Source organism: Crotalus tigris, unplaced genomic scaffold (assembly GCF_016545835.1).
Source record: "Crotalus tigris isolate CLP2741 ecotype Arizona unplaced genomic scaffold, ASM1654583v1 scf7180000017541.2806704, whole genome shotgun sequence".
Taxonomy (NCBI): domain Eukaryota; kingdom Metazoa; phylum Chordata; class Lepidosauria; order Squamata; family Viperidae; genus Crotalus; species Crotalus tigris.
In genome coordinates, this window is record NW_024096462.1 from 1735492 (window position 1) to 1748733 (window position 13242).

General features: G+C 37.3%; 1 protein-coding gene across 1 annotated transcript in view; it reads left to right on the forward strand.

Annotated features, from left to right (window-relative positions):
* The window catches only part of LOC120316783 (cat eye syndrome critical region protein 2), a 104611-nt gene that overhangs the window by 74893 nt on the left and 16476 nt on the right, over nt 1–13242 (forward strand). Inside the window, exons 3-10 of the mRNA XM_039362857.1 lie at nt 241–424; nt 2544–2677; nt 3353–3454; nt 4565–4614; nt 5979–6148; nt 10926–11003; nt 11883–12039; nt 12569–12695. Of these exons, the coding sequence (XP_039218791.1) occupies nt 241–424; nt 2544–2677; nt 3353–3454; nt 4565–4614; nt 5979–6148; nt 10926–11003; nt 11883–12039; nt 12569–12695 (1002 nt within the window). The remainder of the gene's footprint in view (nt 1–240; nt 425–2543; nt 2678–3352; nt 3455–4564; nt 4615–5978; nt 6149–10925; nt 11004–11882; nt 12040–12568; nt 12696–13242) is intronic.

Here is a 13242-nt window from a genome sequence, read left to right on the forward strand (position 1 = left end):
TTATCAAATAGTTTGTTTGAGCTTTAGATTGTTCTGCTTCCTTAAAGATAAACACGTTTTATCATGCTTTAGATAAATTATTCTGCAAAAAAAATTGTGAAACATGCTGTTTAATTTTGCCAAGGAACAGGACTAACCTGGAAGTATCTTCCTTGCCTTCTGTGTGCAATCATCTGTGAAATGATGGATAGTCAAATTCTGTTAAATAGTAATTGTATGGCCATTTGTTATCTTTATTAGAACCCAGACATTTCATGGCTATCTTGAAGATATAATCAATTATCGCTGGGAGTTGGAAGAAGGAAAACCCAACCCCCTGCGAGAATGTACTTTTCAGGAACTTCCCTTACGTACTCGGGTGGAGATACTACATCGTCTTTGTGATTACCGACTTGATGCAGATGATGTTTTTGACCTGCTTAAGGTATGTTGGATGATGACAGATGCTGGATGAGGAACATTGAAAATGTAATATACATTTCCCGCCATTAAGCATCACATCACATACAGTATAACAATGTTCCAAGTTCCTTTGTGCTAATAACCTTATTTAAAACGTTAAAGATTATTTTTGGTGTATAATATTTTCCAAGTTGAACAATTTAGCTGAAGGTGACTATAATTTTTTTAAGTGTTTTCTGATTATTTAAAATTTAAGTTATGCTTTAAAATACTAATGTAATAGTTTATTTTATTTTATTACTTTCTGGTCTGCATTTAGCTGGCTCAGTGGTTTGTGTTGGTATCCAAATATTGTTTTAGTCAAAGGAAGGAGATTTAATGTCTCAATGACCCTCAAGGATCCTTCCTTGATTAAGATAACATTCTTTGGGATTATCAGATAAACTCCATTGCAACAGAGTTTTGCATCCTCCATTGTATATGATTAGTAATGAAAGTACCTGGGAATCTCGTTCCTGTCTTTTAATTATATTTTTTCATGTATGTATTGGGTCATTTTTTTTCAAACATCTTTATAGTACCGTATATAATTAATATATTAATTATACGATACTATAAAGATGTTTGAAAAAAAATGACCCAATATATACATGAACTCTCCCAGGGTGAGGGAGGTGAAACATATTAATAATCTGGTTTGAATTGAGGAGATTGAACTGCTATTGTCCTTGATAGCTAGTTACCCATTGAGATATGCCAATGACCTGAAGAACTCTCTTTAGTATAGCAGTCATTGTAGCTAATGCTCATAGAGCTTAAGTGAGTCTTTTAAAAAGATCTAAACGGTTTTTAGAGTTGTAATAGCAAGTAGAGTCAAGTTAAAGTTGTAGCCTTTGACTGTGTAATTAATTAATAACATCTGCATGAAGAGACATAGCTTTTGAAGATATTTAGCAACTTTCTTTGGAAAAATTGTTTTTGTGAGTTAATACCATTTCTAATGCCCTAACATTGTTGAGGCCAGTTCCTGAATGGCCTATGTATTAAGATACCGCTTATAAACTCACCGTGGCTTCAGAATGTAATTTGGAAGATCATGAATGAGTGCTGTATTTTATATGCTCTAACTTGCGCTTAAAACGTATTTTCCAATTTGCTGTAATGTAGCAATAGGCAAACTTATTTGATCCTGTATTGGGAGATCAGATGAAATGACAAGGCATGGCTTGATTAAAATGGGGAGTATCGTACCAAACCCTGTGCATGAAATAGTGAGAGTGAAGGGAATGAAGAAGCAAAAATGTGAGCATAGCATTTGTTTCCTACCCAAATACTAATTTAGAGGTTTGTAGCCTTTGAGGCATCTAGAGTGGTATAAACTACACAGGAATGTTTGTTTGTTTGGGAGTCGGGGGGGGGGGGAAGAGAGCTATAATACTTGTCCAGCATGTTTCTACATTCTACAGATAACAGTGAGTTTATTAGCTAGATATCACATCCACAGGTGCTGATTTAGAAACATTTAAAATTTTGCCTCTAAAAATAATCTGCATGAAAAAAATGGAATTGAACATTTTCAGTGTCTTTGTACATTTTTCAGTAGGAATCCAGTTTTGAGAATAGTGTCTTTTTTAAAAAGTACAAATGTAACCACTTCTACCTGACTGTTTCCTTAGGCATAATGCCTCAGTGGAAGTAATCCCTAAAACAGACTTCTGAGGGCAACCATTATGTCAGGAGAGACCCTTTCAAAGCCTTGGAGAGATAAGTTAAGCAGGTGTGGCTTCTCTTGTTACTGCCTAACTGTGGTAGAAAAAGATGCACCTGCTTGCAGTGTGAAGCCTGGTATTGCCTTTGTGGAACTTTTAGAATTCTGCCACTTGAAGAGAGAGCACCCACCTGCTGCTTCACTATTAAAGGTATAAAAGGCCACTTTTTGTTAGGCATTAGCAGGTTTAAATTAGTTCCTTTCTCATGAATAGTTTATAGCACGTAAATCTCATTGTCAGTTAACAGTTGATCATTTTTTGGGCAAGCCGAGATCGAAATCTCTATAGCTACTCCAAAGGCCAGTGGTGAGGAGTAACATGAATACAAGAAAGTAAGCTCTTACATTTATGTGTATGTGCTTTCAAACACAGGGCTTGGATGCAGACAGCCTCCGGGTGGAACCATTGGGTGAGGATAGTAATGGTGCCCTCTACTGGTATTTTTATGGCACGCGAATGTACAAAGAGGAACCTGTGAAACCAAATGGAGACCTAATTACTGACAGGTACAGATTTGTTCTTGCCTGCAGGGAAACAGGGTGATTGGAATACCAGGAAAAAACATTTAAAAAGAAACAATTTTTGCAAAGGCAACAAGATACAAATGTTTATGAAATTCCTTATCATCAGAATAATACAGTTTTCAGAATTCTTTACTATTTTGTCTGTTTATTTTCCCAACAGCTTATGAATTATAGGCCACTCTTAATTCCATTTCAGTTCCATGTTGGGAATTAAAGCTTGAAAAGTTACCATCCCAAGGCTGCTCATTCTTGAATGAGTGAAAAATGAATGAAACCATGGCAGAGCTAGAATCCGTATTTCCTAATTTAAAGTTCAGCTGTAGCCACTAATGTACTCTGGTTCTTTTAAGGAAACTAATTTCAAACACAGTCTATCATAGCACATAAGAAACTTGCTATTTGAGTGGGAGAGCACCTATACTTTTTTTCCAAGGAAGCAAATATTTTAATGTAACATAATGTTGGGTTGTGCTCAACATAAGCTTTCACCAAATCTGGCTATGTACTTTCTCCTCTTTAGAGTTATTGTCCCCTAGTTTGGCTCACAGTTGATACTTCAATCCTTTTCATTGACAATGATCACTCCTTACCTTCTTGCTTTACCAGGCCCATTATTATGTATTTAGCTCTTTTGTGTAACATTTCAATGTGTTCCAGAGAATGGGAGATACACAAAAATATTCCAGACATTCCTGGAAAGGTAGTAAAAAAACGGGGGCGACCTCCAAAACGAAAAAAATTGGTGGAGAACATCTTAAGGTAAATTAATATTATAACTGGAATATTGAATTGCACATCTCAATAATAAAAACAGTGCCTACTTCACAAACGTACATTTATACTGTATACAAAGCAGAATAAAATAAATTATATTTTTCAGCTCTTATAATTAAATATTTGTAGAAAAGCTGGAGGGTATATGTAAAATGTTAGTGGTGGTATGGTAAAGGAATGAAGTAAAGTATGACTTGTTTGTTTGTCGTTTTTGTAATTAATCAAGAGTAATACATTCCCTTCCTTCTTCCCTAATTCCCGCTTTCTCTCTTAAGCAGTTATGACAAGTAAGAATACTTTTTCATCCCTGTGTGCCATATGCCCTCAAATTCTCCCATGCTGCCTCCTTGCGACAAGGAGCTATTTCTGGGAAGGATGAGTAAATAATACTCGGGATATATTTCAAGAATATATAATCCCAGCAGGGTCATCCAAAGCTGATGACACTGTTCCTATAGTCAAATATGCAAGTGATCTTCTACAAGCTCTAGTAAAGAAAGTCAAGGAGCATAATGAAAAAATGGAACTAAAATATACAGAAAACCAAACTTGACAAAAGGTTCAGCAATCAGCCTTAGAATTGACAATAAAGATACTGGAGTAGTGGATTATTTTTTTCTTCTAAGATCATCTAGTGACAGCAAAGAAACCAGCATTCAAGAAATAGGCCACAGACTACCATTTGGTAGATAGGTCATGATGGTCTTGGAAAAGGTATTCAGATTCGGGGATATGTTTACACCTACAAAAATCAGAATTGTGCATGTAGTGGTTTTCCCTGTGACATTCCAGGGAAATGAACGTTGAAATTGCAATGAGCTTGAATGTATTTGAAAGAAAAAGCATCCCTACGTTTCCAAAATTTGTTCTAATCGCTTTTAACTACTGTTTTTTGAAGACTGTGAAAGGTGTATAATGAATATTGAGTTCTATAGGATTAGAATCTAGTTGATATTTTGTCTTCTACAGGTAAAATATAATTAAAAGCTGCTGTGGGTTTTTATTTTCGGTATAATTTATTCTAGCCCTAGATGTAGCCCTTTGTTGACATTTCCTTTTTATAATTTTTGCAATATTTTTTCTTTTTGCTTTCAGAGAGAAAGAAGAAGCCAATGCACTTGTTCATGAATCACAGTCCAGAAATTGTAAGTAGAAGTAGTTGAGTTCTAACTGATAAAAATGCAGCTCGGGAAGAGGGGTCTTCTTTGTTTTCTTCATTTCATTCCATACAGTTAGAAAATAAGTTGAAAAGTATTTTTTGCATGTTTAGTAATAAAGTTCTTGCCACTTTAAAGGAACGGGAATTGACAGTGAAAAGATGCAGATTGTTTGCTTGCTCTACTACTAAAAATATTCGTAAGTTTAACGTTACAGTACAAGTAGTCCTCGACTTACAACCACAATTGAGCTGAAAATTTATATTACTGAGACATTTGTTAAGTGTGTTTTGCCCCACAGATCTTGCCACAGATGTTAAGTGAATCGCTGCAGTTGTTAACAACACAGTTGTGAAGTGGACCTGGCCTCACCATTGACTTTGTTTGTCAGAAGGTCTTAAAAGATGATCACATGATCCCAGGACACTGCAAAGGTCATAAATATGAGTCAGTTGCTGAGTGTCTGAATTTTGATCACATGACCATGGGGATGCTGCAGTGGTCATAAGTGTGAAAAATCACTTTTCCTGTCCATTGTAACTTTGAATGGTCACTAAATGAACTGTTGTAAGTCGTGGACCAGCTTTACTGATTTTCTTTCAAGAAGCAAAATATATGTGACCATGTTATTTTTGCCTTTTATATCACGGAGAAGGAAGAATCCTTATCGCTTTCAGCTGAATTCATCCTTTGTTAGTGGAGCTTCTGACTCTTGGAGGCAATAATCTGCCTCCCTTAAGCAGCTCATCAGCTGAGATCCTCAGATTGTTTTCCTTATGTCCATGTTAAAGTTGTGTATAATTATTCCTATGAAAACTAAATCATGTATAACCACTCTTGGTTTGGAACAATCGAATCAGAATTCTGAAATCAGTTCCATTTGTCATGAGAAATTCTATGGATGTTATTCAGGTCCTTGCTTACCAATCACTTCAGTGACTGTTCAGAGTTACCCCAGCACTGAAAAATAAGACCCACGACCAACCCTCAAAGTGGTGGCCATTGCAACATCTCTGCAGTCACATTATCATCATTTGTGGCCTGATAAGCAAAGGCAGCAAAAGTTGCAGTCATGTGGCATTTCACGTAACAATCTATAGCGATTCACTCAGTGACCACAGCCAGAACTGATGTCCTAAGTCAGTGCGGTTACATGACATCACACTAATGATTGTACTCTTTAGTGACATTTGCCAGTCTCAGTTGTGATTGGTGAGGACCACCTGTACTCAAAAGTATAAAATGAATTTGCAAAACACAACATAGAGAAATTTGAATTATAATTCAACATGGAAAGTATGATTAATATAATTATATGGTCAGATTAATAGAAAATTATCCCATTATGAAAGTCTCTCAAGGACTGGGCCATGGAACATGGTGGTTAATATGCCAGACAGAAGAGGAATGGAGGCAGGTTACAGAAAGCTTCCGAGAGAGAACATCTTTAAGAGAAAAGCAGCTTTATAAACTCTTGAGTGAAGATTTCCTACCAGAGATTTGCAATATGATTACACAAAAGGTAAGAAATAATTTTTTAAATATGTGTTTGTGAAGCAGCTGGGAACCAGATTAGACAACCAATATAATGTTTTGCTAAATTATTCAGATGATATTAATTTTCCCAATTTTTGCAGTGTGTGGTATTTTGTGCACAAATAGCTAAATGAAGAAAAATATCCAGTAAATACATAATGTTGGAGTGGCAGCACCGTTATTAAAATTTATTTATCTATAAACATTTACTCTGCTATAATTAAATGACTCTCAGCCTACATGCTATATGAGAAAGAAAAAAATAACATATTCATGGACAAATTAAAACCAATTTCAGTCAAAACAGTAACAGCCTAAAATAACCAGTCAAAAACTATAAAATACAACAATAAATGTAAGAGTAACAAATCAGGAATAAGAAGAAAAAAAAAACAAAAAACAAAAAAACAAGATGTCATCAAATATAAGCCTATAAGGAAAAAAGGCTTTGAAATAATTCAAAATTTTAATGTTTTCTTAAAAACTAGCTGAGAGTCAGCTAGCTTGTTACCTTATTGGGAAAATACTCCAAAGCACCAGTGCTGCCAAAAGAAAGTATGTCTTTTAGCTTCAGCCCCAACACACAGAAATGTGTTGTTTCCCTAGATATTCTAATAGCTCATGCTGATTTTGGAGAAATCATCCTGTAGGAATTTTGGCACAAACTGTAAAGCAGTGGCCCCCAACCTTTTGGGCATCAGGGACTGGTTCTGTGGAGAGAGGTTTTTCCACCAACTGGAGGGGGCCTGTTTCGTGTGCTGCCTGTATCCCACAGATGGGGTAATAGTAATAGTAGTAAAGTTGGAAGGGACCTTGGAGGTCATCTAGTCCAACCCCCTGCTCGGGCAGGAAACCCTACACCATTTCGGACAAATGGCTGTCCAGTCTCTTCTTAAAAACTTCCAGTGTTGGAGCATTTACTGCTTCTGGAGGCAAGCTGTTCCACTGATTAATTGTTCTCACTGTCAGGAAGTTTCTCCTTAGTTCTAGGTTGCTTCTCTCCTTGATTAGTTTCCACCCGTTGCTTCTTGTCCTGCCTTCAGGTGCTTTGGAAAATAGCTTAATTCCCTCTTCTTTATGGCAGCCCCTGAGATATTGGAATACTGCTATCATGTCCCCCCTTGTCCTTCTCTTCGTTAAACTAGACATACCCAATTCTCGCAACCGTTCCTTATATGTTTTAGCCTCCAGTCCCCTAATCATCTTTGTTGCTCTTCTCTGTACTCTTTCTAGAGTCTCAACATCTTTTTTACATCGTGGTGACCAAAACTGGATGCAGTATTCCAAGTGTGGCCTTACCAAGGCATTGAAGAGTGGTATTAATACTTCACGTGATCTTGATTCTATCCCTCTGTTAATGCAGCCTAGCACTGTGTTGGCCTTTTTGGCAGCTGCAGCACACTGCTGGCTCATATTTAAGTGATTGTCTACTAGGACTCCGAGGTCCCTCTCACAGTTACTACTATTGAGCATGGTGCCACCTATGCTGTACTTGTGCATTTGGTTTTTCTTGCCTAAATGTAGAACCTTGCTTTTTTCACCATTGAATTTCATTTTGTTAGTTAGTGCCCAGTGTTCAAGTCTGTCCAGATCCTTCTGTATCTGAAGCCTGTCTTCTGGAGTGTTGGCTATTCCTGCCAGCTTGGTGTCGTCTGCAAATTTGATGAGTTCCCCATCTATCCCTTCATCCAAATCGTTGATGAAGATGTTGAAGAGTACTGGGCCCAGAACAGAGCCCTGGGGCACCCCACTACACACTTCCCTCCATATAGATGCAGTTCCATTGAGGACCACTCGCTGAGTACGGCCGGTCAGCCAGCTACGGATCCATCTGGTGGTGGTTCTGTCTACCCCACATTTTTCTATCTTGTCAAGTAGTAAGTTGTGATCTACTTTATCAAATGCCTTACTGAAGTCCAAGTAAATTATGTCCACAGCATTCCTCTGATCCACTAATTTTGTCACTTGGTCAAAGAATGCAATAAGATTTGTCTGGCATGATCTATTTTTGACAAACCCATGTTGGCTTTTAGTAATGACTTTGTTTGCCTCTAGGTGTTCGTGATTCGTTGTTTGATTATCTTTTCCAGGATCTTCCCAGGTATTGAGGTCAGGCTGATAGGTCTGTAATTTCCTGGATCCATTTTTTTTCCTTTTTTGAGGATGGGAACTACATCAGCTCTTTTCCAGTCCTCTGGTAGTTCCCCTGTGTTCCAGGATCTTTGAAAAATATAGTTCAGTGGCTCCGATATCACATCTGCCAGTTCCTTGAGAACTCTGGGGTGTAAATCCGTCTGGTCCTGGCGATTTGAACTCATCTAGGCTGGACAGGTGCTCACTAACGATTTTCTTGCCTATCTTAACTTGTGTTTCTGTTTTGTTTTTTGTGGCACTATTTTTGATAGGTTGGTCTGTTTTTTCCCTTTGTGTAAAGACAGATGCAAAAATGAGTTAAATAGTTCTGCTTTCTCCCTGTTGCTTGTCACCTTCTTGCCACTTCCACCCACTAATGGACCAATCATTTCCTTCACTTTTTTCTTGTTTTTTACATGTTGAAAGAAGCTTTTTTTGTTATTTTTGACTTTGGTCGCAAGCCTCAGTTCATTTTGAGCCTTGGCTTTCTTCACTTCATCTTTGCAGGCTCGGGCTATTTGCTGATATTCTGACTTAGTTATGTTCCCCTCTTTCCACTTTCTATACTTGTCCTTTTTATCTTTCAATTTGTCAGAGAGTTCTTTATGCAGCCATGCTGGTTTCTTTTGAGAGCTGTTATTTTTCCTCTTTGTTGGTATTGTGCTAGACTGTGCTTTTATTATCTCATTTTTCAAAATTTCCCAAGCTTCTTGAGTTGTTTTCCCCTTGAGGATTCTCATCCATGGAATCCTTCCCAAGCCCTCTCTAAGTTTATTGAAAGTAGCTCTCTTGAAGTCCAAGACTCTAGTTTGACTGTGTTCTATTGGTTGTGCTTCTATAATGTTGAATTCTAATATTGCATGATCACTTCCTCCCAGGGTTCCTATGGCTCCAACACCGTCTATCATTTCATCTCTGTTTTTCGGTTTTGTTTATTTGCGCAGATCGTGCACAGATCGGTTTCTGGGATGTCACGGCCTGGTGCCAGTCCACGGCCCAGTGGTTGGGACCCCTGCTGTAAAGGGTTTTATAGGTCAAAACCAGCACCTTGTACAGATAGTTCTTAATTTACAACTACAGTTGGGACCAGAATTTTGGTTGTGAACCAATGTGGTCATTAAATGAGTCACCATGTGACTAGACCTGATTTTACTACCATTTTACCATGGCCGTTAAGTAAATCTTGGAGTCATTAAGTGAATCACATGATCTTTAAGCAAATTTGGCTTCCTCCCATTGACTTTGCTTGTCAAAAGCCAGCTGGGAAGGTAGCAAATTGCAGTTGTGACCACTCATAAATGTGAGCCAGTTACCAATCACCCAAATTGCGATCGCATGTCTACAGGGATCATTGCGACAGTCATAACTTTGAGGACAGTCACTTTTTTCAGTGCTGTTGTAACTCCAAACTTTTGTTAAATGACTCTCAGTTACTATCTATATCAAAAGATTAATAGCTAGTACAGAGTTCACGGAATCTGCTATATGCACTCAGTGGAGAAAAAGATAGAGGATTGAGTGTTTTGAAAAGAGACAGAAAGTGTAAATAATTAATAAATAACATTTGGTTCATGGAATATTTATACCAGCTCTTTGAATTTCAGAAGCATCAACATATATTTAACCAATATGTTTTCTCCATAGCATTAAGGTTAGAAGGTCTTTAAAAGTGTGTCTTTAGCACATGATAAATGATATAAAGGTACTTTGAGGAATAAACATTATATTATCTTCTGTAAATAATATTGCACGTTCTTAGTGGATAATTGCATTATCCTCCCCAGACCCATTCCCTTATTATCAATGATTGGACTTGGGAGAGCATGCTTTTTTGTTGTTGTGAGATACATATCTATAAAATGTACATTTCTTGTTTTGACACATTCTTTCTTAGAGAAGTAATAAATACAGTAGATGTAAGGAGCTGCCTCAATTAAGCCTCCCAAGAAAGCAGAACTCTTGAAACGGACATCATTTCAAAAGGAACTTTTATTGGAAGGTGTTGACAACAATACTGGAAGGCAGGATCTGAGGTTCCTTTGCGAATCAATAAGTCAAAAGAGTCAATGAAAACTCAATCCCAACTGTTCAAATGGGCCAATCCTCAGGTGTGAAAATGTGGGAAAGGAGTGATAAGGCCCCTCTTCCAAGGCTGTTAGGTCTCCTTGCCTCTTCTTCCGTAACTGGAGATAAGGCAGATGACACATTCTATTCTCATCCCGAGAAAGAAACATCAAAGAGGATAGAGCAAGGAACAAAGCAAAGGAAATACACTGCAGCAACCCTAAGCTCCCCCCCCCCGAAGAATGGCAGAATCCGAAAAAGAACAGGAATCCCCATGCCCATAGAAAGATGGGGTTCTGACAGTAGATGGGCAAAGAGACCTGTCTTGCAGCATGTGGCTAGTCTGCAGGGTATCTTGGTGCACATTAGCTGTGGAAGATATTTGCCAATTCTAGCAGCATTTTAAACCAGTGGTATTTTGGATTTTCCTCTTCATCTGTTTTCAGAAATCTTGTCATTTCTGATAGAGAAGGATTGAAATTTGAAGTTATTTCTATACTCTAGAGTTCTGTAATAAACTATAGCAGAGACTTTGCTGATCTGGTCTTAACTTTACTGCCTCTTAGGAGAAGCGTCTGCAGCAGACAGAGTTTACTCCCAGGTGGACATCTGATAGTCAAAACATCAAGCCAATACATCTAGAGGTAAGAGATCTCTTTAGAGTGGGAATGCCCAGTACAATGGGTTTTGTGTATGCTTTGTATAGACCACCCCAAAAGACAAAACAATAAATTTAAAGAAAAATAAATAGAATGGAGTAATATATAGCACTCTTTTTTTTAAAAAAAAAGAGCAGTTCAAGTAGAATAACGACAGCATATGAAAGGAATTAAAAACATATAACTTCAATTTTATTTACCCATAGCATCATTTAAAAGACGAAAGAAAATGATAAAAAAACACATTTAAATTTTGTTACTAACGGGATCTCTGTAGACTATTTTCTATAAATACAGAAAAAGACCCACTGAAATGGCCTTTTAGGATATCCATCCCATTTGGCAAGGAAATCATAAGAATGCTTCAGGTATGAGTGGATGCATAAAGGAAAAATATATCAAGACCCAAACTCTAAAGAGCTCTAGCATTCAAAACCAGCAACTTGCTGGTGACCTACTATAGTTAATAATACCTAATAATAGTACCCAGGCCATACACTTGTTACCACATATAGTACTTGAAATTTCTGCCCTATTTTCAAAAACCCTGCTGTCTTTAACTCATTTTCAAATTATGGATCACTGAAATCTGCTAATTTTTCTGAGGTAATATTGAAACTGTTATACCAACTCCAACTGCCTTTAATGACAGAAAGGATCAGTGGGATATTGGGTTTGCATTTTTGGGTGCATGGGCAAAAGTGGCTTTGAGGTACTTTAGAACTCATTTTGGCATATTAATGTCTAACCTTCCTTACAGTTTTATTTTAATAACGTTCAGAGAACTATATACCTCACCATCAGTTCTTTGGACAGCAACAAAATAGGAATAAAATAATTAAATAGATTCATGACTTTCTTCAGATGACCCCAGTCGTGTTTAGTAGAATGGAAAAGCAGAGACGTCAAGAAGAAGAGGAAGAACGTCAGATCCTTTTGGCAGTTCAGAAAAAGGAACAGGAACAAATGCTGAAGGAGGAGAGGAAACGAGAAATGGAGGAAAAAGTCAAGGCTGTTGAAGGCATGTGGATCAGCTTACTGAAATAAAACATGCATTTTTTAAAAAAAACTTGAAAATATCTGTCATGAGTGGAGGAAAGTAGACTTTCAACCACTTACGCTAAAATTGTGAGATGTGAAGGTGAAAGACTAAACAGACTCTCAGCTTCTTTACTTTCTTATTTTGTTGGCCTCGTTGTCCTATTTTATTACTCACTGCTATATTCGAGAGATTTTCATGGGACCATTCTCAGTATAGCAGTGGTAAGATCAAAATTGATTCATTGCCCACCAGGAGACAAGAATTTTAACATTTTTTTAACCACTAAGATAAACCATCCAGTTTTAATCATTTTTCCTACATTTACTTTCTTTTGTTCTTTTAAAATATTGCTTTGTTCCATATTGAGAAGTTTAAAATAGCCTACCTAGCATATATGCTATTTGTATACTTTTTTCTATAGGAATAAAAGAAGGAAAGTTACTGTTAACCCACATTTTGTGCAAGAAAGGTTCTTTAGGAATGTAATGACTTTCTTCTTCATGAGCAGAACGAGCCAAGAGAAGGAAACTTCGAGAAGAGAGGGCATGGCTGCTGGCCCAGGGAAAGGAGCTCCCCCTTGAGCTTTCCCATTTAGATCCCAGTTCACCAGCTAAGGAGGAGAAGACTAAGGACTTGTAAGTATATTAAATACAAATGCAAATATATAATCTCCATAAATACAAATATATAATCTCCATCTATAAAGCAATGATCACTTCTTATGTTAGAGACAGAAAAAATGTCTTAAACTTATAACTAAGGATATGCTAAACCAGTGGTTCTTAACCTGGGCGATATTGCCCCCCCAGGGGGCGATTCCGTTTTTCAGGGGGGCGATGGAATGAAAAGGGGCAACGCGAAGGAACAAAAAGGGGGCAATATGGGGGCAATGGAGCGAGAAGTTTTGGGGACACTTTTGAGACTTTTTTGTACAGTGAATCGCTGTATATCTGTCGTACAAAAACATCAGATCGCTCGCTATTAGTGGATTGAATTGTGTTTTCAAATGTTCCTCTAGCTAGCTTCAGTACAGAACGCCGTACATATGTGAATACGCATCGCTTATCTTCATGCACATTGCGGTTTGTTCTTATGCCCTTTTTATATTTCTTTTTGCATCTTAAATTTCATTTGTAATTCAATCATTAAATGTGACTGTTATTCTTTTCGGGCATTTCACTT